Source organism: Pholcus phalangioides, unplaced genomic scaffold (genome assembly GCF_987345545.1).
Source record: "Pholcus phalangioides strain wild (caught in Gottingen) unplaced genomic scaffold, Ppha-v1.0 ptg000015l_1, whole genome shotgun sequence".
NCBI lineage: Eukaryota > Metazoa > Arthropoda > Arachnida > Araneae > Pholcidae > Pholcus > Pholcus phalangioides.
Window position 1 is genome coordinate 5,319,829 of NW_028301608.1, and position 25,795 is coordinate 5,345,623.

Consider the following 25,795-nt stretch of genomic DNA (forward strand, 5'->3'; position numbering starts at 1 on the left):
TATTTTCTCTCATTAATTTTTATTGTGAATACATGTTTTTCAGTATTCCTTTATATTCTGTGATAATGTATGATTTTGGATGTGCCATTCCCCTCTCCACAAAATACATAAAATCGGGCCAAGGAGAGCACGAAGTACTTTCACGGCTGGCCCCGCGTCTAGTATGGGTGGCCCTGCACCATTCATATTAATAGAACTTCGATAATGCATATTTCCAGTAACTTGCTTTCATCCAGCACCCTCTATCGACAAAAATTTCAAGTTTTTTTTTTATTCCTTTACCAAAAAAAAAAATCTTCCTTCGTGAGAGTGATTTTCGCAAACCGAATTCAAATGTACAAACTTCATCAACTTTCCATGAATTTGCAAATTATTTACGAATTTATGGGACACTGTACATGAGAACCCATATACACTGAAGAGCCAAAAAAACTGGTGCACCTGCCTAATATCGTGTAGGGCCCCCGCGAGCCCGCAGAAGTGCCGCAACATGACGTGGCATGGACTCGACTGATGTCTGAAGTAGTGCTGGAGGTAATTGACATGAGATGGAAAAAGGCAACATGTTTCCAGTACTCAACAGTCCAATGTCGGTGTTGTCGGACCCAGGCGAGGCGTAAAGCTTTGTGTCGTGCAGTCATCAAGGGTACACGAGTGGGCCTTCGGCTCCGAAAGCCCATATCGATGATGTTTCGTTGAATGGTTCGCACGCTGACACTTGTTGATGGCCCAGCATTGAAATCTGCAACAATTTGCGGAAGGGTTGCACGTCTGTCACGTTTAATGATTCGACGTCAGTCGTCGTTGGTCCCGTTCTTGCATGATCTTTTTCCGGCCACAGCGATGTCGTAGATTTAATTTTTTACGGGATTCCCGATATTCACGGTACACTCGTGAAATGGTCGTACGTGAAAATCCAAATTCCATCGCTACCTCGGAGATGCTATGTCCCATCTGTCGCGCGCCGACTATAACACCACGTTCAAACTCACTTAAATCTCGATAACCTGCCATTGTAGCAGCAGTAACCGATCTAACAACTAAGCCACACACTTCTTGTGTTATATAGGCGTTGCCGACCGCAGCGCCGTGCTCTGATTGGTTCCATATCTCTTTATTTGCATACGCATGCCTGTACCAGTTTTTTTGGCTCTTCAGTTTCATAGACCTACGAAGGATTTTCGTACATGACGGATGTTTTTTTTTTCAAGAAATTGTTTACTCCGATTTGGAGCAGCCCTTTATTTCTGCAAATTTTGGAATATTTAGAAAATTTGTCACAAATTGAATTTTTTGACTACAGCTAGTGATGTATATATATATACGATTATATATCCCACACTAAGAGGGTGGAAATTTCGGCATTTTCCTCGAGGAGATATTACATTGATGACACCAAGTGTAAGAAGCTGTAATTTCATCTGGATCAATATGGATATTACTAATATCAATTACATCAATTGAAAAATTTTACAATTGATTTGGAAGTAAATTATCAATTCTGACTGACCACCTTTGCCATCGTCAGACCACCTCTGGTCCGTGGACCATAGGATGAGAAACGCTGCTCTATGGCATGGGTTTCCAACTGGTGTTTCGCGGAACCCTAAGGGTTCCATAAGAGCGATTTTGAGAATTCCGCATAATCAAATGTCACGGAACCCTCAAAAATCCCGAAACCCGGATAAATTTCGAAAAAATATATATACTAGCGAAGCTTTGTTTCAAATTTTAACAAGATAGTGTCGTTAAAAGAATCCACACCACTCTCTTGGATGACTTAACAACTTAGAAATAGTAACACTGCAAAGAAATATATATGTTCTAGATTTCATACAGAGGTGAACTCGGAAAAACAAGCCACATGGTCTCCACGGGGACTCGAACCCAGGACCTCTCGCATTCCGGGCAAGCATGCTACTATCTACACCACAGGAGAAACGACCCAGCCTTCCTTATTTCACGCACTGTGACGTGAGACGCTGAAGTAGAGGCAGTAGCCTCAACATCTCCAGGTGGGACGGCATAAAATATGGAAAATGTCTGTTTCCTTCAGAAATTGAATTTTCTGCATGTTATGCCGAAACTAGTATTTGGAAAGAAAAGTGATTTGTCTCCTTCGGGAATCGAATCTTAATACAAAAACGCCAACTGGGGCGAAAATCGCTGTAGTTAGGGAGGTTGCTGTTCACCACTCAGCGCTTCACGCTACTAATGCGTGTTATAAGGAATTGAGAAATGTGTCTCTGGTGTATTGGTTAGCAAACTTGCCTGGTATGCAAGGGTACCCGGGTTCGTTTTCCGGAGGAGACGCAAATCACCTTTCTTTCCAAATACTATTTTTGGCATAACATCCAGAAAATTCATTTTCTCACTATATTTCCGGGCCGAAAAAATACCATCTCTTAATATCTGTTTCCTTGATATATTGGGCTGAGAAAAAACCGTCAAAATCTCTAGTCACATTACATTTTTTTTTTCACATCGAATTTCCGAGTCAGAAGTACGTGGATGTCATTTTTCGTTTCACTATGAAATTAAAAATTGTAAAAACAATGCTTTTTTTGTTGTTTTTTTTATTTTATTTTTTATCCACTAAATGAAGATCCTTGAATTGCAGAAATTACGTGTACTTGTGTACTTTATGGGACACCCAGGTCATCTTAACACGAGTCCCACTCGGGAACGGCACGGGCACCTCATTTGCGTAGGGGCTTTCACGATAAAATGATTTATGACAATAAATATGTATATTAAGAGGCGGTGCTAAGCCCTCTTTCATTTTGCCCTGAGGATATGGTGCTGTTGAGACGGCAGTATATAGGGACCCACTTTTTTAAAAAAATAAATAAATATTCAAAAATTTGTCGTCAAGGGTTCCACGAAAAGATTAACGATGGAAACCCCTGACGACAGGGTGCAAGCATATCTGAGTGACCAAAAGAATGACCTGGTTAGCGATGGACGAAAACAGTTACCTGAAGGGTGTGAAAGCATGTGAAACATGACTTGGACAACAAGCATGTTTACGGTGTCATGGGGGGGGGGATAATTTAACTGATATTTTTGCTTTTAAAAAACGTTTATTAATATCATCTTGCATTGCTTTTTTATACCTTACTTTAATCTAAAATAGGCCACCAATTTCAATCGAAGAATTATAACAGTGGCGTTTAAATTCGATAGGTGGAAGCAGAGGTTCCAGTTCAGTGATCGTCCTTACAGGAAATAGATATAAATATAGACAATTCAGAATTCCTCGAAAGGCTGGTTAAATTTTTAGAGATGATAATTACAAGGAAGAAAATTTATCTCTGGACTCGAACCCCGGACTCTGGTTTGCCGGACGAGTGCTCTACCGAAATAAAAAACGGTTTGCATGTTTAGCATCGCTAGGTCACGGGAAAAAATTTTTGAATTATTATTTTTTTTCCGGTCTTAAAAAAATTCCCGCGACCTAGCGATGCTAACCCTGCAAACCGTTTTATATTTTATAGGCCTTCTGCTACACATGGTGTTGGCTAGTGTGTATGTTTGAAAGTGAAAAGAAATATTTTATGGATATCGCCATAAGCGCGAGAGGCGATGACTAGCGAACTGTCATTTTTAATAATATTTTGCGGCTTTAATAATTGCTTTCCACCGTTAATTTTTTGTTCTCATGCGTTTCTGGATAAGAGGAATGTACTTGAATTTTTTCATAATTTTTTGGAAACGGCACCTTCGGATCCTTTCCTTGTAATAAAGGTGTCATTTTTTCATGGTGAATAAGACAAGCAATGGACGTTTAGAGTCTGATGATGAATGTTAACGCTTCCGTGTAAAAAGAGTTTTTTTCTGAGCCGAAAAAAATCCTGTGTTGCGTACTGTGTGCAGAGAAACAACACGTATGTGAAGGTGGTGAAAAAATAAAATGCGTGGTCCCCCCCCCCATATTAGGGGAAAACTAGAGCGAACATTTCACTTAGAAATAAAAGTTTCCCATTTCCTCGGGAGTATCTCGGTGCTCACCGTGACTCCCACATCCTGGAGCCAGGCTCTCTAGACGGAGATTGAGATCTTTGGTGGCCCTCTTCTATAGTGAATTTATAGGGAGAAAATTTTTTTTTATCTCGGGGCCCCGTGCCAGAGTCACTACCCTTGGGGGGGGGGTGATCCCTAAGTCACTCTCGGGGTTCTTTTGGCATTGAGATTTGACTGTATTAAACGTAACCTCACAAGCACTCCTTTGTGGAATGTTTAACGAATTGGTGCATATCGAACATGTTGTGTGCGTATATACGTTGTATGTGTGGCTGTACCGTATTTATGATGTCAGGGTTTTCTGTTACTCACTGTCCACAACGACCGTAAGGTGACGGTGCTTCAAATGATCAGCAGCTAAAACGCATTTTAAACACATAATATGCAGAACTGGTTGGTTCCCCGAATAAAATACGATTCCGACACAGACAGTCCACAGCAGAACCTCTGTCCAAAGAAAACCTCTTCAACAGCTGAAGTTGATTTTATCTGGTTCCCAACATGGAGATGCAAATGCGAGTCGGTCTGCCCGTTAAAAAGTCTCGCCACGGAGAGCAACAAGCCTACAACTATACAATTATTCAATCATTACACTTGGCTCATCGTTAGAAAGATTGATGTCAGCACTACGCATAACAAGCACATTACACAGAAACAAACATCACGGAAGGTTCACCACACGTACATGCACACTTCAACATGCACCAATTCGTTAGAAGTTCCGCAGAGGAATATGGATGAGGTGCATGTATGGTTTAGTAGTAGTCCACGTCTTCAATGGATAACACGGTATGGCGATTTGTTTATTGCCTTTATGGCGATTTACCGGTATTGTTGATGTAAATAGAGCAGCTGCAGTAGTGGTGAGTGGTGATTTCGTAGTGGCCAGAGCAATACACCTTTGACCTTTGAAGACCGGATACACCCCGCTTCCCATCTCAGAGAGATATCGAAGCGTTCCCGAAGGATGGGTGTATCCGGAAAGTTTTATTAAAAACAACGTAACATGACCACCTCAGACGAAGGCAGCAAAATAAAATAATTTACATAAAAATTGATCGTCAACTCCTGAAGTCATATAACAAATAAATAAAATCTAAACAATCAACGCCAATGGGCAATCAAAATTATAAACGGGATTATAAGATGCTGGTATATAGCCGTCCATCCCATAAGAATCCAGTAATCGTCAATTGATCGAATGATTGCCGATAATCTTGGTGTATAAAATTTCGAATCACTGTGAATTAGTCGCAGATCATCATCGTCTAAGCCGCCAGTCGTTACCGGAATCGTCACCGGGTGAACTGAGATCAGCACAATTCACTATATAGCCGAGTAAATAACACTTAATTCGTCCTTGCCATCGATGACTTGATTCGTCTCCTTGCAGGTGAACTTGCTTCTGTTTTCCATTTATCTGTTACTTTTGTTGACGCCGACGTGGTCGAAGATCATATTTCCTCTTAAGATCAATCGCTGGGGCTCTTGCCGGTTTGAACTCGTCATCGCTCCCACCGCTCAGACGCGCACTTCCAGTCTTCTTAGTATGTATGCGATGTAAGTTGCTATCGAGGAACAATATAATCCACCGCACCCGAGCAAGGCCCATAGGGCTCTTCAAAACTCTTTTTTTGAAACACAGTCGACCGTTTTCGGGAATAGCACCAAAATGAAATTTTTTTTGTATATGGGCAAGATGTCAGGTAATGCCATAAAGATCCAATCTCACCAGAAGCACACATGGCGTTGTCCGACTTCTTGAAACGTTCTAGATACGTTGGTAATGGGCCGTGCTCAGTTATCATGATCACTTTCTCTCTAGACCAAATGGAACTATTCCAACGGACGCGTTTCTGTATTTTATAGGCATCTTTATGTGCATTCTTGTCCCATAGCTGTTGCCACTTTTGTAACAGGTCACTTTAGCACGTGTTTGATGTGACTGCGTGGTAGCAAGAGTTGTTCTTCCGTTGGGAGATTAAGAGCATCTTTGGCCAATCTGTCCGCAATTTCATTCCCCGCTATTCCTGCATGGCCTTTGACCCATTTGATACTGATAGACGGATGGTCGTATAAATGCTTGCGTATTAGCCGAGTATTTTCATGTGGAGTGCGCTGATCACGAATCGCATTAATACTAGACGCGCTGTCAGTATATATCGTCGTCTGTTGATTCAGCTTAATCGCCCATTCTACTGCAGCTAGTATGGCCAGAACCTCCGTCTGAAAGATACTGTTCCCTTGACGCAACCGTCGACTCCAAGCCTCTTCAACAATGTACCACAGTACGCTGTGAAACCAGTTTTTTTTACGTATGGGTTTGCGCTGAACACCGAGACCAGCGCAGTATAATGGGTACTCATACAAAGGCATTATTAATGTTTCTCTATTTTTAGAAATTTTTAAGAGTGTGTTTTTAATTCAGTATTTTTAATGGATAAGAAGAAGAATCGCTGAAGGTACCGTAGCGCACACATGAGCGATGTTAACGCGCTTCGAAATGACGCTGTCACGGAATTGAAGGATCGTTTTCACCCCCAGAAAGAACCGTTGATTGCTCTCTGGGTTGTTTGAAAGTGCGCCGTATCGACTTTCAAACATCGTCGGAAGGGGGAAAAAAGGCATTACACATTAAGACGTGAGACGCCTACTCACATATCAATCCTCCCACGACGTGAAAATGAAGGGTTTTCATTTCTTCAGCTGATTAAAAGGGTAAATGTTTCGATAAACAAAGAGGCTCTCTCTTATATGACGTCATGTACTTATAGAGGAGGCTAACTCTTGCCGAAACGTCGTCGTTCGTGGATAACTGCTATTTATGGAAGAGATATCCATAATCATTGATAAAGTATAACTTTTACTAATTCTCAAGCTGTATATTTACCCCTTCTTCGTCTGACAGTAAAGTATGCTTTACATAATATGGGAATTCAAGCATTTGCCATCTAAAATTCAAAATATAGAATAGAGATGGCGGCACTAATATAACACGAAACAAACACAACTCTGACGACATATACAGAGGGAACGTGACATGTTCTGTAAAACGAGGGAGGGGGGATGATAGACGAGCCCAAGTGGAGCATGGAACACCCCTTTAACCCTGTACTATCTACATCCCTGTTCGAGTTATGATGTATAAATTCTCACTACCGCTTTAGTTCGATATCTCCATAAAAAGATGTAAGGTGGGATATGTCCGTTCTTTCAGTTTTAATTCACACTGAGCTAGAGCTTATCTGTTTTAGCCATTCCTCTGTTTCTAAGTAAGCGGGAAAGATACATACACTATGCTTCCAAAAGTCTGTGTCTTATTTTTGGAGTTTAGACATTTTTTTTTCGAATTTCTAGAAAAATACTGAACGAATCGCTCTGAAATTTCCGTCATAAATACCATATATTTTTACTCACCATTTTCAGTGAAAATTTAATCATGAATGCATTTAGGGAACCGACGAAAAATTTAACAAGAAGAAAAGGTTTTTGATCAACCCTGCATCAGAAAAAGCCGCAAATAACTTGCAACTTAAAGAATTTTGTGCTAACTTTGTGCAATACTTCTGTGTATTTTCGTGAGAATTGCACGTATATTTACAAAAATATAAATGTTTTCTATAAAAATTCCAGTTTTCATCACATGATTTTTGCTTATAAAATATTGAGTTTTCAACCAATTTTTACAAAATTTATAAAAAAATCATGGTATAAAATTTAAAATGTGACAAACCATTATTTAATGAGACATGAGTATTTCAGAAAGATGTACGTGATATTGGGAGCTGTAATTGCAAAACTTGCTGAAAGTAACTGAAAGGGATAAGGGTGATGAGAGAGAGAGAGAGATCATAATGATAAGGGATTTTCCACAAATCAGTATACGATTACAAGCGGTTATGTCTAGAACAAACCAAATCCTTCACTCATTCGCATTATGCGAATGATACAAATACAAATACAAATACAAATACAACGCCACAACAGGCAAAATGCCCAACGAAGTGGCTGATAAAAAGATGCCCATAAAAATATGGTTGTCATATATTTTAAAAATACAGCAACCCAATTAAAAATGCAATTAACACAAATTACAAACAATATATACACATGATAAAATATTATACAATGCCCATAAAGAATACTTATGGTTGTCTTATTCTAAGAATGGATAGCTTCTCGATTTACCCCCACATGTTTATCGTATTTCTTTTTAAACGTGTCAATTGTGTTACAATTTACTACCTCCTGGGGTAAGCTATTCCATTTATTAACAACCCTATTAGAGAAAAATTCCCTGCGACACCATAACCTTGCATTGTCCCTCACCAATCGATACTGGTGTCCCCTTGTAAAAGCAGTCGATTGGCGGTGTACTAAAAGTTCATGGTCCATCCTATCCATCCCATTGAAAATTTTGAACACTTCGATCATATCTCCTCGACACCTGCGTTCATCCAATGTAAACATATTCAAAAAATGAAGTCTTTCTTCATAACTCAAGCCCTGTGTGCCAATAAGGACACGCGTAGCTCTTCTCTGCACCCCTTCAACCAAGTCTATGTCCCTCTGTAGGTATGGTCTCCAAAACCTTACAGCATACTCCATTCCAGGACGAACTAAGCCTCGAAAAAGCGGAAGAATGACTTTAGGAGAACGCGAAGAGACCTTTTTGAAAATGAGACCAAGCATTCTATTCGCTTTTTTGACAACCGCTGAACAATGTTCAGAAAACTTAAGTCGCTCGTCAATGAGAATTCCCAAATCGGTGACTCTAGTTGCATCCGGGATAGTGACACCATTCAACTCGTAAGAGAACCGTGGGTTGTTCGAACCAAAATGAGCGACCATGCACTTATCTACGCTAAACGTCATGCTCCATTCATTTGCCCATGCTGCAATCTTGTTTAAGTTGGTCTGGAGCAACTCCCTATCGCTTTCATTTCCGATTACCCCCATTAGCTTCACATCATCTGCGAATTTGCTAGTAATTCCATCGATACCCTGATCGAGTTTGTCGATAAAAAGTGAAAAAAGTATGGGGCCAAGGACACTTCCCTGAGGAACTCCACTTGTGACGTCTGTAAATGATGATGTATGATGTCAAAATAAACAAACTGAAGTCAAAAATGAAATGACAGCAAATAATCGTATATCATTTCTGTGGAAAATCCCTTACTATTCAGTTACTTTCAGCAAGTTCCGAAATGAACTCACTGTATCACCCAAATCTTTCTGAACTTTCATGACATTCTGCCGGAATTTTCATATAAGCTGTACTATATATCTACTGCACTAACTCTGGCCATATCACTATAGTGCAATTTACTGCCATTAATGAGACGGGTTGGAAATGAAGGCGTTGTCTATCGGTAGTCATCTGAAGCTCGTTAAGGGAAATTTCTTATCTATAACCTCCCTCGTGTTTGAACTTGAGACCCTGACAGCAACCTTCAAGGTGGTGGACAACCATCTTACAACCACGTCACTCGGGTGGTGCACAATATATCTGGCAATCAAATTATGAAAAATAAAATTGATATTTTTTGAGCATGCGCAATAAATAATAATTGCTACAAAATACTCTCATGTCTCATTAAATAATGATTTGTCACATTTTAACTTTCTATACAGTATGTCTCATGTATAGCATCATGTTTTCTGTAAATTTTGTAAAAATCTATTGGAAACTCGATATGTTATAAGCAAAAATCATGTGATGGAAATTGGAATTTTTATAAAAAACATTTATATTTTCGTGTGTATATACGGGCTATTCTCACGAAAATGCACACAAGTATTGCACAAAGCTATTACAATATATATATTTTTAAAGTGGCAAGTTATTTGCAGCTTTTTCTGATACAGGGCTGATGAAAAACATTTTTCTGTTATTTAATTTCTTGTCGGTCCCCTCAATGCACTTGTGACTAAATTTTCCCTGGAAATGATGAGTACCAATATGAGGTATATACAGTATATGACTGAAATTTCAGAACAATTCCCCAGTATTTTTCTAGAAATTCGGGAAAATGTCTAAACTCCAAATAGGACACAAACTTTTAGAAACAGTTCACTTCAAACTTTGAAAAAAAAAAGAGGTTCAAACATTCTTTTGCTCACTTATGCTCTCAAGAGCATCTTTAATTATTTCTTTTCCCCCAGAGATGTCAAGGCGACAGCAGAAATAAATCCCCTAGAATCATAGACTGAAAAATATTTCAGTCTTAATATTTAGTTTATTTGTGCTCTTTTTCCTCTCCTTATATTAGCTGATTTAAGGAACGTTTGTTAGTTCAACGGATCAACCACATGCTTAAACAACGGCTGTCTCTCTCGCTCTCCTCTATAGAAAATAATATACATCTCCCAGACGGAGGAACTCAGTTCTAAATAGATGTTATAAATGTCTATCTCACAGCAAGACGTTGTGTCTAAATCATTTGGCTGTACATACTCGTATCATTGGGTCATCTCGAACGTTCCGAGCGTTTTTTTTTGAGTGAGTTTTTGACGGAAGGAATTGAATTCAATCCTTCAGAGTTCAATGCCTCAAGTATTGCGTAATTTTTTTAATGACAACTTTATTATTTTGGGCAGAGTCACCCTTAGGGTTGAGTGACAGGTGCGGTCGCACCGGGTCCCGCGATTTGGGGTGGGGGGGGGGGGCTTTCGAGGGCCTTGCACTCACGGAAGTAGAAGTGTAAAAATATAAATACATAAAAAAATAATTTTTTTAAATAGAAAATGAGGTTTCTCTCAGCTTCAACTGATTTCATTCTGCGATTTTTATCATATTTCTGGAAAATTACTTTTTTTCATCAGTTCTAGAAATATTTCTTTCATAAATTTTTAATTTCAATCGAAATTTTGGAATTACTTCTCTCATTAATTCTGAATTTCTATCGATTCTGAAGTTTTTTCTGCCATTTAATTTTGAATTTTCACCAGTTCTGGCATTTTTTCTTTGACTAATCGTGAATTTTCATTGGTGGATGCTAGCATTATTTCTCATTTTTGATTCATCAATTTTGATTAATTATCATTCGTTCGCAGATCATTATGCCCTAATTTCTATTAGTTTTGAAATATTTTCTTTTATCAGTTTAAAGTTTTTTTTGTTCTAAATTTTCATTATTTTTTGCGTTAATTTAAGCGTTTAATTGTGTCTAATTTCTTTGAGTGGATATTTTCTACATTTTTTAAATATTTTTTCAGCATTCCTGAATATTCTGTGAAAATGCATGAATCCGTGGGTGCAGATTCGCCCCCCACCCACAAGACACATGAAATCGGAGATAAGGAGCGCCACGAAATTTTTTTCGCACTTGGTCCTGCGTCTGATAAAGGCAGCCCTGATTTTGAGCACTTTCAAAACCTCTTCCTGGTAAAATTTAGCTGGCTAGGAAACGAAATGGTCACCTACAAGGGGCTTTGTTATTTCGCAAGTTCCTTATGCCAACAAAATAAAGGCAATGAAACCTTTTCTTAGAATAATATAAAGGCGCAGCAGCAGCTGAAATATGCGTCTACCAAAAACGTTCAGAACTCTCAAGACAGCCTAATATGTACGCGAAGTAAAAGATCTTATACGGTGTTTCAGAAAGGACTCCCAAACTTTCAAATGGCAAAACTTTGAACAAATGATAGATGAAACACGTTTGAGGGGCATTCCTATAATGAAATACACCAGTTAGCACGATTAGTTGCAATTTTGACTCAAAGATGGCACCACAATCTACTTTTTGTGTAGGGGAGGGCGGGGTCATTCTTTACAGTAATAAGAGTTCTTCCTTCACTGCGGCTGTGGCTCACGTCCATCCGGACGAACTGCTCACGTCTCTTAAGGAGACAGAGCGGGGGCTCACTCGGATCAACACAGTAAGAGACCTCAAACGCTTTATCAGTCAACTTGAACAAACAGTTCATCTGTGAGTCATACACATTGCAGTACAGCAGGGTTTCCACACACACAACGTAGAGTTGCTCGCGGAACCCTTGGCGGTTATAAGGCTGTTCAGCGGAACCCTTGATGGTAATGACGATGTTCTACGGAACAAATTTTTGAATATTTATCCAAAAAAAAGGTTGCAAATGCTGCCGTAGCATCATACCCGCAGGGCAAAAAGAATGAGCCCCGTTTACATGGGAAACGGAAAAAGCGGGTTTAAAATTCGCTCTTCAAGAATTTTCACAAATTTTTGCTTTTCATTCCGCCTCCATTTCCGTAAATATGTCTGTGTCACTGTCTTTCCGTCCCCTCTAAGTTTCACATCCTCTAGGTCACTGTTTTGGTAACTCACATACTTGCTCACTTAAGCTTTAAATGAAGCCGAAGGCAGGGCCATTTTAAGAGCATCGTGGACCCTCGGGCCAAGTGACGTTTTTGAGGCCCTATCTGGAAAATTCTCGAAAATTTCAACCATTTCTCATTTTTGTGAGGCCCCCTCTCCTCTTGAGGTCCCCGGGCCGTGCCCGAGTGGGCCCATGCGTTAAGACGGCGCTGGCCGAAGGCAGGCATCTCTAGCTGCAAATTAAGTCGAGGCAGGCATTTCCAGCTACAAATGAAATCGAGGCAGACATCTTGAGCTTCTAATGGAGCGGAGGCAGTCATCTCCAGCTACGGATGGATGGTCGACTTATTCAGCTACGAATGGAGCATAGGCTGGCATCTCCAGGTGCGAATGACGACGAGGAAAATATTTTGAGTTTTTAATGGAGTGGTGCCAGTCATCTTCAGCTGCGTATGAAGCCGAGAAGCAGGCATCTTGAGTTTTAAATGAAGCCGAGGCAGGCATTTTCAGCCGCGAATGTAGCGGAAGCAGGCATCTCCAGCTTTAAATGAAGCCAAGGCAGGCATCTCCAGCTTTAAATGAAGCCAAGGCAGGCATCTCCAGCTGCGAATGACGTCGAGGCAGACATTTTAAGCTTGTAATGGAGTGGTGGCAGTCATCTTCAGCTTTGAATGGAGTGGAGGTAGACATATTCAGCTACGAATGGAACGTAGGCAGGCATGTCCGGCTGCGAATGAAGCCGAGGCAGATATCTCCAACCACGAATGGAGTGAATTCAAGATGATTTTCACGAGTCTTCTCTGCACTTGAGACCTCCGGGCCATGTCCTTGTGGGGCCCCATGAGTTAAAACGGCACTTACCTTCTGGATCCGCGCTCGGTATCAGATTCCAATAGGGATCCGCAATAAGAAATTTCGAGTCCAGTCATTCCATTCAGAATAACGTTCCTAAAATTATGATCGAAAATGCGCATATTTTGCGCTTTTTATATTATTATATCGATACACTTTTTTTTTCCGAGCCAAACTCGAAAAGTTGAGAGGCGCATTCTTTCGTTATTGCTCTTCCAACGTTGACTTTCGTCCGAGATATTATGTATTCGGCGTAATAACACTCCACGGAAACTTATTCCAAGTTTCTGCTTCTTTATACACTCGAAATTCTTTCTCTTCGAACGAAATTCCGAGAGTGGTTTTTTTTTGTTTCGATACTAACCTACGTTAGTTTGGTGCGAAATATATTGGAGCCGTGTGTGTTAATCGAATTATTACACAGCCATAGATGACGAGGAGAAAAAATAAAATCCCCCATCTCATATTGAACGCCAATGTTATCTTTGATGTTAATTCCTGGGCGAGAAAAATTTAGAGACATGTTACGTTAATTTATTGGAATCGTGCGAACTAGACGGGGACAAATGCAAAAACAAGCTTTAATTTTTGTTTTTTTTTTCCTTGTTTTTCGTCTCTTCCTTTATTGACTTTAGTGAACGGGTGGCATTTTGTGTCGAGCTTTATTTAGCAACCTTGTTGCCGGTAATGTATACGATGGAAAGGCTAAAAGTCTAGAAAACACGAAAAAATTGACTGCATACGTTCATTTTATTTTTGAAGAATATACGTGGAAGGATCCGAAAGCTCGGGGACTTCGCATGGAATTTATTTCCTTCACCCAGGGGTCCCCAACACATGTTGCCCGCGTTCCACATGTGGTTCTCGGACTTCGAAACATTTTGCAGTGGCTCACCGAAGAAAATATTTACATAGTTACAGAATAGATATGTTGCTGAACAAATAAAATCAATGAAAAAAATGTATTCTAGACTTGGTGGAAGAATGCTGAAGGGGAAAAAAACCTCAATGAAAAAAAAATTTATTGCAGAATTAGCGTGAAAGAATAATTTCAAGAATAACTTACAAAAAATGTTTCAGAATTAATGAGAGAAATAATTTCGGAATTAATGAGAGAAATATTGTAATATCAGAGTAATTACTTCCAACGCTATTATTGAACTAAATAATTTTTATAACTTTTTAAGAACTTTTGAAAGAATTAATTTTTTGTTGAAAACATTCAAAGCCTTAAAGAATTAACGTGAGAAATTATTTCATAATTATTGGAAAAATAAAAATTTCAGATTTAGAGGAAAAAAGTATTTCTTAATTCATAAAAATTCATAACCAATGAAAAATAAGTTCAGATAAAAATAAATTCAGAATTAAAATAAAGATTCATATTAAATGGAAAAATACTTTCGGAATTGATGGAAATCCATATTTAATAGAAAAATAAAATTTCGGAACTTGAAAAAAAATTGATAATTAATGGAAAAAACCCATTTCAGAAGTAATGTAAATTTATTTTAATAAAAAAATAATTTCTGAATAAATAATATCAGTAACTTAAATAATATACTGTGAAAGTCCGATATAACGAGTACGGCTGTTAACGAAAATCTCGCTATAACGAATAATTTGCGAGTGATTGCCAAATTGCTAATGTTAAAGATACAAAAGAAAAAAAAAACGGTTATAACGAGTTGAAAAACATGAAACTGTAACAAGCTGATCAATCACATGACGCTGTAAGACAGCCATAATCATTTTTTATGGCCAGTGTTAAGTGTTAATTATTAGTTTTTATCGAGATATATGCTTTTACATTAATTTGCTGTATTTTAGTTATATTTGACATCCATATTTTTTATGGGCATCTTTTTATAGTCACCTCGTTGGGCAATACGCCTGTTCTAGTATTTGTATTCGCATATAACGTCAACAAAATTCTCCTGAAAGGTCAGTTTTTCTAGAGCCGTATCTGTGAGAAACAATAAATATTTACTGGGGAAAGAAAAATGTTGTCGAAACTTAAAAAATGAAATTATTATTATATTTTGCCATCATTGAAAAATTGAAAAATTGGAATTACTTACCGTGCTGTCCAAGCCGAGGGTAATTAACATAAGGAAAAACAAAATAGACCAGAACACGGATCCTTTCATTGTAGCGATGGCCTCGGGATAAACTATGAAAACCAGTCCTTGACCTGCAAATAGAAAATTTATCAGCCTTCCTCGATATATACAGTGGAACCCCATTATAGCACCCCCCCCCCTCCGACGTCACGCCAAACCCGAAATTTTCAATAAACAAATATTCCATTTCTAGCCGTTGCACGTGTTAAGCCGTGATTCGATATAACGCCGAATTCGTTATAGCGTTGGAATTCGGCGAAATAAATGGTGGCGTTAAATTGTGGGGTTAAACTGTAATTACAGTCTAACCTCGATGTATCGCCGCAATTTGTCTCGCAGATTGCTGGCGCTATAATGAGTTTGGCATTGTATCGAATCTCAAATTAATTTGTGTAATCCCTATACATGGAAGATTTGTTCACTGCAAAATTTTGGGACTAAGCGGGGTCGGCGCTAAATCGAGGGATGCTGCAACGGAGTTTGACTGTATTTGGAAAGATAGAATATGTATGATTATATTTGAATGTGATCTTACCATCCGTGGCCACGTTGCTGATATCCTTCTTAAGCATGTGAGCCATGTATCCTAGAACTGAGAAAATAACGAAACCCGCCAAAAAACTCGTCAAGCAGTTGACAGTGCTCGTGAAAATGGCATCCCTGTTGATGATTGAAGAAAAACGTCAACGAGTTAAGTCAGATAACGAAAACTATCAGCACTCTGTACCTTCATATAAGCATTCTGTATTAATGCTATGCGTACAGTACATATATGAGGCATTATGAAAATGAGAAGAAAAACGTTCACTACCTGAAGCAGTTGTTATGGAACTTGTTGTAACTGGATAGAGCCAAGAGCGTTCCGAACCCAGGTCCGAGAGAGAAGAATATTTGCGTTGCGGCGTCTATCCATACCTGTTACGCAACGAGATTAGGTTAATGAATTTAATGAATTTATTAATGATAGAGATAATTATATATATCACTGCCGTCATTTTCAACACAACTCGCCTTTAATAGTCTAATACTTTTAGTCGTGTACCTACCTCTGGAAATCTTGGTGCCTGCCACTTTCTAAGCACATAATTTATTTCATTTTATTTTAAACAAAGTCTCAGTTTTTTAATAATTCTACTGATTTGGGTCGTGGGCTGCCAGTAAAGAAGCCATCGACCCCTGGGATTCAGGAACCCCAATTGGGAACTTCTGCTCTAATGTATAAAATAAAACTACCTTTTCATAAGAAAAGCATCAAAGGTTATTCAAGCTGATAAAAGTATGCTTGTGCGTTGAACTACTGGACAAAGAATACCCATAATAGAACCCTATTAATCCGAGCAGCTCATTGAATGTGCAGGAAATTAGTGAGAAACACCTACTCTATGCGCAGGGACATCTTGGACATCGGGGTGCACCACAATCCTGTCACAGTTGATGTTAATTGCAATTAAATGTTATCGCGGGGCCCTCCGTAGGGGCACTTTGTTCCCTTGGGTTAAGACGTCCTCTTCTCATTTGAATTTTCGCTAGCTCATTCAGCACATGTCATGGGTTTCCAGGGTTCCGAGACAGCTATTTTGGGGTCCCGCATGATCAAACGTCACGGAAATCACGGAACCCGGAGAGCTTTCAAAGAAGAAAAAAATTCTTGTCACCGATACTCGCAAAGCCGTTCTTTGTTTAGAATTTTAACGAGATTATTGTCGGGATAAAAAATACAGACCAACAGAATGACTAATCTAAAGAGTTACACTGAGGGCACTGAGCGGGCTATAGTCCAGGGCGGGTAATTTGGAGGAATGAGTAGTCAAGAAAACTAGGATTGAATTGGGTGAAGGACGGCAAAATTTGTATAGCCTAGAAGTGACAGTACTATAAATCCGCCTCCGTAGAGGCCTCAGGCAAGCCCTCATCGGAGGGGCCCTAAAATTATATGGCCCTTGTCAATTGCTCGAATTTTTTCGTAGGAAAATGCGACATTTGCCCAAGCGGCACTTGCTATTTATCATAGCACCTCATCCCATTATTGTGGAGTGCCCCCATGCACCAGAGAAGGCCTTCCGGGCCGTGCTTAGCTGATCTATGCGATAAGATAGCCCTGGGGTAGTTTATTGCAGAATCTCAGGCAATATCTCACTCCTTCAATTAAGAAACAACCAAAATGAGTGAAACAGCACTCGGTGCTTCATAATTAATAAATACGCTCCATTGAAAAGCAGCGGAAGTGTGATTCTGTTTTGGTTGGAAGACAATTGTTGTTCATTGTTGGTGTAGTAGCGCCATCTCTTGTAAACAAATGCAAAGACCATAGCCTTCAAGCGTGTGCATTCGTGCTCATGTTCAAGTTTAAGAATTTCTGGTACGTAAATAACAAATAATATCTTCACACATTGGGACCCTGCTGTAATCTATGAAATTGATAATATTTTTGGCGAGAATCGGCGATATCTCTCTCGTATGTATTTATAACCCCGATTTTTCGTATTTTTCTAAATCAAAAATATGGTCACATATCTTAATCATACTGAAACAAAACTTTAATGTAGCATATTTAATTGCTTCTGATAATATTTTTCACCAAAAAATTTCGTGAAAACGTCAAACTCGGTTGCAACGACACTTCCGTTATAACGACAAAATTTCGCGGAACGTACGATGTAATTATAACCGAGTTTATTGTATTTATAATCAAACCTTTATCCAGAAAAGAATAATAAGAGGGGATGATGATGGTACGGTAATTCACTTACGTCGCTTTCGGTGAGTTTCTCCCATTGAGGCGACAGGTAATACTTAATTCCCTCCAGGGATCCCTCGAGCGTCACCCCACGGCATAACAGGATAAACAAAACGACATACGGCATCGTGGCAGTAAACCAAACCACCTGAAAGATCATTCAAAATGATAATAATAATAATAATATAGCACTCTAAATTCCAATACAATGAAATAAACTTCAATACAACGATACGATATTCTGTGTGTACGGGACCTTCAAATCAAACTCTAAAATTATTGAAGATTTTCATTAATTCTGAAGTTATTTATTACATTTAATCTGAAATTATTTATAACATTAATTCTGAAACTATTCATTACATTATTTCTGAAACTTCTCATTGCATTAATTATGCAAGGGGCGGAAACACCCCTTGCATATTCTAATACAAAACCTCTTTTTTCTCTCATTGCCATCATCTTTTATTTCAAACGGAAGTGCTGCCATCTATTGGGACGATGTTGAAAAGAAAACTTTGAATGGTTTTCTTTATTTCTATGAATCACAGGTTACTACAGTATATTATTTATGTGTAATAGTATTGAAATATAAATTTTTTTAAAATCGCGTCATTTATTTGTGCAAATGTTGCGTTATGACATCGTCATTATGGAACAAGTCATCATCTTCATAGAAGAAAATACAGGGTAGACGAGAATTGCTGGACACATTTTGAAAATTAATAACAAATCACCCGATTCACATAAAAAAGTGCGGTTTGTACTAGAATTCTTATGATGGCCTGGATTTTTTTATTTTCTGATAAATTAATAAAAAGTTCGAATTTCACTCCCAGATGGCACTGTAGAACAAAAAAACTTGACGTAACACACATAAAGTACAACAAAAAAGTGTTTAATTAATGTTTGTGACAATTTGTATTGCATAAAACCATCACAGTTCAATACGAGCGCCCTTTTAGCTTGGGCTACATCTAAGACGGGTGCTCCTGTTGAAATATGGTAGTTTTATGCAACACACGCGCAAATTATCATAAACATTACTTATGCACCGTCTCTGTGCATTTTATGTTATGTCGAGTTTTTTTTTACAGCACCATCTGTGAGGGATATTTGAACTTTTTATTTTAATTTATGAAAAACAGAACCAAAAAAACCCTAGGCCATGATAAGCATTTTAACTCTTTCAGACAACGAGCATTAATTTTTTTGGAATTTTCAAAATGTTTTTGCATTTGGGGGATACTCAAAAAATGCATTAAAAACATAAAATGTCATCAAATCTTTATTTTTTCAAACATTTTCAATTTTTTTAAACAAATATATACATACACAGTCAAACCTCGTTCGTGCGTCACCCGGTTAACACGTCACTCCGCTTACCGGATCACTTTTTGGAAGTATCAATTATCCTCAACCAGGAATTGGCACAGCTATGGCTTACTCCGTTTAACGAGTCACTCCGCTTATCAAGTCATATTTTTGCTCTCCCAAGAGTGACTCATTAACGAGGTTTGACTGTATATATATAATTAACTTCATTTAAATTTTTTCCAGACAAGATAATGCAGGGTGTAATCGTCTTCAAGCATAATTTTTTTCCAGAATTTTATTGCTAAATTTTAATAAATCACACTTTTTCCGGAGGCACTTCCTCCTGGAGTCATCTTAAAAACCACCTGGAAGTTCACATTTAAGTGCTGACCTCTGATGAAAGAACCACAAAATTTATATTCACCATATTTCTAACTCTTTTATAACAATCTCTTTAAGCCAGGGCTAAATTCTCTGAGACAAAAAAAAAATTCTACAGTGAGAGAAAGCAACCACCACATTTGTGCATGCAGGGTCTCAAAGGGTTGATGCAAAACCTCATCTTTGTTACGTCGAATGGTTGACTTGTTTTTCAAAATGTGTCCAGGACTTCTCGCCTATCCTGTGTATTCATTGATGAGTAAGGAGGTCATCGAGCAATGCTAAAATACTCATCAGACTTCTTTTTATTGCTGATCCTAGTCCAGAACAACAGGAACAACCTCAGATCACAACTCTTCCTTCTGAGGCTTGCATACTGAGTGCAATAAAATAGGTTACGGTAGTGTATATGTTAAACTTCCCTCATAGTTAGAAAAATTGATGGCAGGTGGCGGCACTACTCATAATAGTAGTTAGAAAACTAATAATAGGCATTAAACAGAAACAAACTTCACATTAGGTTCACAACTCGTACAAGCACATTACGTTATGTACCAATTCCTCAGAACTTCCGTAGAGGAATGTGTACAAGGTGCATGTACGGTTGAGTAGTAGTAGCAGTGTATATGTTACTGCCAAAGCCCGTGCGGCGAATTCGCGAAGTGGCGGAAGTTCGATTTCCAGAAATGATTCGTTCTTTTGCCGGCCAGTTTGCTAAGTGGCCTGGTCAAAGTTCGATGTGCTGATGTAAGACGGCTCTGTAGGAGCCAAATCTATTTTTTTTCATCGCCAACGTGTGATACATGGATATATATAGTATCTGTATTGGATTAGAGCTCCTTGTGGCGAGGGTGGGGAAGAAAAAAATATAAAAATAATAATATAGATATGTATAAAGAGTGTGTGTCTCTCTGTCAAATTTTAAAGAAAAAATGATTAACGCATCGTGATTACGGTATGGTGGGTTGCCATAGCCGACGTGGACATAATTATCACGAGAAAACGCGCCAACTTGGCGATAACCTCGAATCATGTCTTCTGTTATTGGACTTTGGCTAGTGATCTTCACCCACTTCTTGAACTGGCTGGCCAAAGCCTGAAACTTAGATATTGACCGTGTCAGTTTAAAATGAAATTGGCCGATTCGCGAACTGGCCAATTTAGGGCTTTTGCAGTAACATATACACCGCACGAGTGTGATATAGCTTACCTTTCCAGAACTTTTGACACCTTTCCATAGAGCGAAGTAGACTAGAATGAAAACGGCCAACAAACAAAGAGCGAGTGATAATTTCGCTTGTCCAATCCTCTCTATTCCGTCCGATTTGTGCATTTCCAAGACGCTGCGCCTAGAGACATACAAATACAAATAAAACTCGCGCGTTTATAATAACAAGAAGGATCTTATAGAAACAGCGGAAGAATGAAATCTGAATTTGTGACAATACCTATTAATTTAGTATAAAGTTTCTTAACATTTTTGTATTCCTAAGACCCTTTATGCCAGTGGTCCTCAAATTCTCAGATATTGCGTGGCCGAATTCAAACTTCCCACCACGCCATTTAGACTAGTGTGGTAGTCCGAGGCATCTATCTTACATTTAGAATTGTGAGATAGAATCCACAAGGACATGTACAGTGGTGTCTCAACGGATCGGAGAACACGGTCCCGAGTAAAAACAAGGGCCCCAAATAATTGGAGATTCTTATTTATTTCGACATCATTTCTTTCACAGAGATTCTGAAAGTATTTGTCGCTAATTCTGAAATTTTTTATTTCATCAATTTTGAAATTTTTTCCTTCACTATTTCTGAAATTCTTTCTTCTAGTAATTCTGGAATTATTTGTCTCTGATTCTGAAATTATTTATTTAATTGATTTTGAAATTATTTATTTAATTGATTTTGAAATTATTTATTTAATTGATTTTGAAATTATTTATTTAATTGATTTTGAAATTATTTATTTAATTGATTTTGAAATTATTTATTTAATTGATTTTGAAATTATTTATTTAATTGATTTTGAAATTATTTATTTAATTGATTTTGAAATTATTTATTTAATTGATTTTGAAATTAATTCTTTCGCTAACTTTGAAATTTTTTCTTTCAGTAATTCTGATAACATTTTTGCTACTATAATTCTGAAATCCTTTCTTCCACACAGGAATTCTGAAACTATTCGTCATTGATTCTAAAATTATTTGTCATTAATTCTGTGAAATTATTTGTCATTAATTCTGTGAAATTATTTGTCATTGAGTTGAAATTATTTGTCATTGAGTTGAAATTATTTGTCATTGAGTTGAAATTATTTGTCATTGAGTTGAAATTATTTGTCTCTGATTCTGAAATTATTTCTAATACACTCATGTCCATAAATTAAGGATAATGCCAGCTCCGGCAAATAAAGGTTCAGAAACAAAACAAACGTTACTTATTCATAAAGCCCATTTATTAAACAAAAGATAAAGAACAAAAGCGTATGATACCATTCATAAAAACTACGACTTTTGCTCCCTGGAGCAATTGTGAGAAATATCTCCTTTAAAAAAATTACTATTACATGGTTGGTATGATGGTTAATACATTGTATGTCTCCCATGCGATGAAATACAGTCCGTACAACGCGTAGGCATGCTGAGTATCAAATTATCGATCTGATCTTAGGGAAGATCACTCCACTCAGCAAGCAATGCTCTCCAAAGTTCCGGTACACGTGTAGGAGGTGGTTGATGGGCTGCAAAACTCGTCGGCCAAGCATGTCCCACACATGCTCTATCGGATTCAAGTCAGGTGAGAATGCTGGCCATTCCATACGGATTATATCTTCAGATTCAAGGCATTCGTTTACGATATTTGCTCGGTGAGGACGGGCGTTGTCATCCATAAACACAAATTCTGCGCCCATGGCACCCCTAAACAAACGTACATGTTGTTCCAGAATGATGTCCCGATAAATTTGGGCTTTCATGGTTCCGGTTTGAACATGAAGATCTGTTCTGGAACCCAGTATAATTCCACCCCAAACGAGCAATGCTGTACCACCGTAACGGTGTCGTTCAATGATGTTGTCTTGGTGGTAACGGGTACCTGGCGTTCCCCATATGAAAGTCCGACGTGAATGAGACTGCAAGCTAAACCTGGACTCGTCGGAAAACATCACACAAGCCCACTGTGACGATGTCCACATTGCATGTTCTCTACTCCAGGCTAATCGCTGCCGACTGTGAGTTGCCGTGAGCGGAACACGTCTGACAGGCCTGCGAGCATATAGACCAATATCTCCCAAACGTCTGTACACGGTTTGCCTTGAAACTGTGGTACCCGTGGCTGCAGATAGCTGACGAGACAGGTCGGATGCTGTGCTCCGTCTGCTTCTTTTGGCAGTTACTGCCAAATACCGGTCTTCATTCGGCGTTGTAACTCGAGGGCGACCTGTACTGTAACGTCTACTGACATTTCCGTTATCTTGGAATCGTTGCCAAAGCCTAGAGATGACACTTTGGGCAATTCCAAGTTCCTCGGATACTTCCATCTGAGTACGCCCACATTCCAGGCGGCCGATAATTCTACCACGTAAAAAATCATCCACATGCTTCCTCCGTGTCATAACTATTCGCTTATGGCACTGAGCGCCTTACAGAACTCTTGTGAACAATTTTACTTCTTTGCCACCACTTATATACCCCCCCCCCCTTACACTCTCGTCATTGTGACGTACTATCGGCATCATCTGGTGGCTTCCTGAAATTTGCATATGATTCTTGCAGATGTGTGTGATAATTCTACAGGTGAAATTTTTACTTTAGATTTCGATTTCCGTGTGATTCTGAATTATTCTTAATTTATGGACATGAGTGTAGTAATTCTGAAATTATTTCCAATAGTAATTCTGAAATTATTTCCAATAGTAATTCTGAAATTATTTCCAATAGTAATTCTGAAATTATTTCCAATAGTAATTCTGAAATTATTTCCAATAGTAATTCTGAAATTATTTCCAATAGTAATTCTGAAATTATTTCCAATAGTAATTCTGAAATTATTTCCAATAGTAATTCTGAAATTATTTCCAATAGTAATTCTGAAATTATTTCCAATAGTAATTCTGAAATTATTTGCACCTGATTTTAAAATTATGTATTTTATTTTATTTTTTGAAATTTTTTCTTTCAGTAACTTCGAAAATATTTCTGCCACTAATTCAGAAATTATTTGTCTCAGATTCTGAAATTATTTGTCACCAATCCTGAAATTACTTTTTTCATTGGCGGGTCAGGCTTTGGAAATCCCTGCTTTATGGCAATGATCCCCGATGATCAACGATGAATCCCGCGGAATCTTTTTCGTCACTAAAATGAAGGTCACGGACGCCTTAACAGAATAATACTTGGTATATATATAACGATTAAAAAAAATAAAGTTAATAGTTTTCTCTCACCCAAGCTCGCGGATGCCCCTTGAAACCTCTCCGAGTCCTCTGGTCTATAGTACAATAAATTAGGACTTGATATCCATTTTTAAACTCTTTCTTCACTACTTTTCAAGACGAAAAATAAAATAAAACCGCATGACTTCAACCATCGCCCACATAACCTTATACCCATCCTCAAGCATCTTACTATTCAAGTCCTACACCCCATCCCTTTCAGCAGCCATTCATCTATTTATCCCAAAGGCTCTGGAAACTTTTAGGAAGCCCACTATCGCAAAGTCCATATTTCTTACGGGAGGAATAAGAAAGAAGAAGCATCAGCAAAGGCACGATCTTGAGCATTTTATTTGAGAAATTTTCGCACCCTTTTCTTCTTCGGTCGAGATTTCTTCACACATAGAATAATACACAGGCAGGCATAGAAGCCAGCCTATCAAAGGTTAGCAGCGACGGCGTCTTCTTGAAGGCAACGATAGTGAAGCCATTTATAAGACAGAGCACCGATTTAATGAGGTCGTCTTTGGGAAAAATGGTATCTTTTCTGCAGCTTTCCAGAATCGTCGACACCACGGGAAAGCCAAAAGTGTGGTTGGTGTGTGAGATAGACAGAGAGAGAAGGTGGTGAATGTACTCGCTTTCACCACAATTCCTCTGACTTTCGTCATACTTTTCTCTCGACAGCCTCCCAAGATAAAGGTGCTCACTTTTTCCTGCTTCGACCATCGTAATCATAATCATATCCTTATGGCCGAATCTTCTTTTCGTTTTTTTTTTTTTTTGTTCTAACCCAAGACCTTGTTTACGGAATTGATCGTACCGTGTTATTTTTGTACGTGGAAATTATTTCATTTCCATAAGCAACTCGGCCATCTAGATTCGTTCCCTAATATCCGAGTTGATGCTCTAGGAAAATAATATGGGTTATAATGGCGTAACCCTTTGATACTTGCCGAAACGATGTGTTTTAGATTAGTGTTTTTCAACCGCTGGTTCGACATTTCAACCAATTCTCAAAGACACAGCATAATTCTATATTTAATAGATATTATATCGCCTCTATATTGCTTTTTTATTTCGTTCTTAGCCGTCAGCAGAACTGCGAACTAGTTCTTCCTTTCACGTATTTTTTGCCGTTCAGCAAATTATTTCTACCATTAATTTTTGCCGCTCTGGAAATCATTTCTACTATTCACTTATTTTTTGCCTGTCCACAAACCATTTCTCTTTTTTTTCTGCCGATCCGCAAATTATTTTCCTCATTTACTTTTGCCTTCCGTAAATTTTTCATTGTAAACTTTGTTTCATTTTTTTCTCCTAAAACCGACTGAAATTTTATTAACACGTATACAATACATAAAGACACAGAAAATAATTACAACACGACACATATACGAACATGCACGTGCATGGTCAGATTCTGTTGTGCTTAAGGCCGGGGTCCTTATAAACAAGCCCTTCATTCCTAGCTGCATTATAGAAATTTAGCGCATCGTGATTGGCCGAAATGAGTAATGAACCATTACGTCACTCCGTGAAAACTTTGCTGGTGACGCTTAAAGATATACGTAATTGTACGCGAATCTGACACCCGCAGTTGGAGCAATGGTTAGAGTACGAGACATACTTA

At 38.3% G+C, this 25,795-nt stretch overlaps 1 protein-coding gene across 2 annotated transcripts in view; it reads right to left on the reverse strand.

Annotated features, from left to right (window-relative positions):
* SerT (Serotonin transporter) overlaps positions 1–25,795 on the reverse strand; it is an 88,783-nt gene that overhangs the window by 11,748 nt on the left and 51,240 nt on the right. For both annotated transcript variants that reach the window (XM_089242663.1, XM_089242662.1), the window contains exons 4-8: positions 20,938–21,076; positions 18,043–18,177; positions 16,104–16,207; positions 15,828–15,952; positions 15,251–15,363 (exon numbers count right to left, since the gene is read on the reverse strand). In XM_089242663.1, the coding sequence (XP_089098789.1) occupies positions 15,251–15,363; positions 15,828–15,952; positions 16,104–16,207; positions 18,043–18,177; positions 20,938–21,076 (616 nt within the window). The remainder of the gene's footprint in view (positions 1–15,250; positions 15,364–15,827; positions 15,953–16,103; positions 16,208–18,042; positions 18,178–20,937; positions 21,077–25,795) is intronic.